Source organism: Vanellus vanellus (assembly GCF_965231255.1).
Source record: "Vanellus vanellus genome assembly, chromosome: 21".
Lineage (NCBI taxonomy): Eukaryota > Metazoa > Chordata > Aves > Charadriiformes > Charadriidae > Vanellus > Vanellus vanellus.
The window spans coordinates 5,942,455-5,943,944 of NC_138926.1; the positions used below are offsets into that span (position 1 = coordinate 5,942,455).

The 1,490-nt window shown below is 49.6% G+C and overlaps 1 protein-coding gene across 1 annotated transcript; it reads right to left on the bottom strand.

Moving 5' to 3' along the window:
* Window positions 1–332: 332 nt before the first annotated feature.
* On the bottom strand, window positions 333–1,490 carry LOC309680250 (TLC domain-containing protein 5-like; the record flags this gene model as incomplete). The annotated part of the gene is made up of 2 exons (XM_082493796.1): window positions 333–871; window positions 1,292–1,490. The coding sequence occupies 2 exons, from the start codon at window positions 1,488–1,490 to the stop codon at window positions 333–335; spliced, it is 738 nt and encodes a 245-aa protein (XP_082349922.1).

The window sequence follows — 1,490 nt, forward strand, 5'->3', positions numbered from 1 at the left end:
AGTGCTGAAGGAGTTAGCTACTAACATTACTACTTACACCTGCACTGCTGGACTAGTTATGTTTAGTCTGTAAAATTAGCCCTTCTTTCACTCGTATCGTTTAGTATATTCTTACGTACACACTCTACATACTACGGCCTCTGTGAGGCCAAACACTGAAGATCTAATGAATCCATGGCATAGCTCCATGGATTTCAATGGAGTTATGCCAGGGATAAAATTGGCTCCAGAATTGCTAATGTGTGTTGGCTCCTCTCCCGACAGTGGCATTTCAGACACGATCCCCTTCTTGCCAGACTGTGAGCTCAAGGAAGTCTTTACTCTGCATCCAGTCAGTGGTTTTTCAGATGTCCATTAGTTTTCAAGTATAACTCATCACTCCTCCGACTCCTCCAAGCGTGATACTTCTTCATGCTCTTCCTCCTAGCGAAGCGACAGATGCTGACCATGAAAACCCAGGAGACAGCATACATGATGACGCCACCCACCTTAATGTACCACCTGGGTTTGGGAGAAGCAAGCTCACAGTACATCAGCCAGGCCCCCACTCCAATCCGCACTGCAGTGAAGAGGACCACAAAGAAGAAATCCACCACATCACCTGTGAAACTGTGGTAACACCCCGTCTCCTTCAGGAACCAGCGGGCCTGCAGCAGTGGGTTAGTGATCTCACTACCAAAGATGACAGCATTGACCTCCGCAGCCGACTCCCCGAGTGCCAATGACGCTGTGATGCCCAAGATGCTCACCAGATGGTGGGCCAGCATCAGGGCACCCTCTGTCTGGAAGTACACACACCAACAAAGGTCGAAGAGGAAGTAGCCCAAGCTAAGGCACAGCACATGTACCTGAAGAGTTGTGTTTGGTGAGCCTGAAACATACAGACACCAGACAGAGCTTTAAAGCATGGAGGCAACAAGCAGGCAGGATCCAAGACAAGGAAGGGGCATTCACCTTCAGCACTGGCAGGCTGATATGAGCTTGTACTGATCGCAGTTCAGCTGGAGAAGTCAGACAAGTCACAATACTATAGTTGTTAGTCTAACAACTGCACACACGTCATGGCCACACAACGTGATCACACACTGCCAGATTGCAGCTGGGGAGGGCCATTACACTAGCAAAAAACAATACCAGTCTCTCCATTTCGCTAGTAATTTCCATCACAAAGCAGCTCAGATATCATTACAATCATCATTCCTCAAGTGGGCTGGATACTGAGGTGGCAGGAGAACCCCACTTTGTGCCACCACCCATTGGGGGACTTGGGACCACAACTTTCATGACTTACCTGGGTGACTCAAAGGCCAGGGACCATCAATAAAGCCAATGTAAGCAGAGAGACAGGTAGCAAGGATGCCATGCGTCAGTGTGACCAGCCTGCAGCTCCATTCATAATTCCGGTGCTTGTAGCGATGGCAGAACCAGGCGTAGAGAGAGAGCCAGGCAAGCAGACTGCAGGCTACCCGCAGAGGCAGGGAGAACAGCAT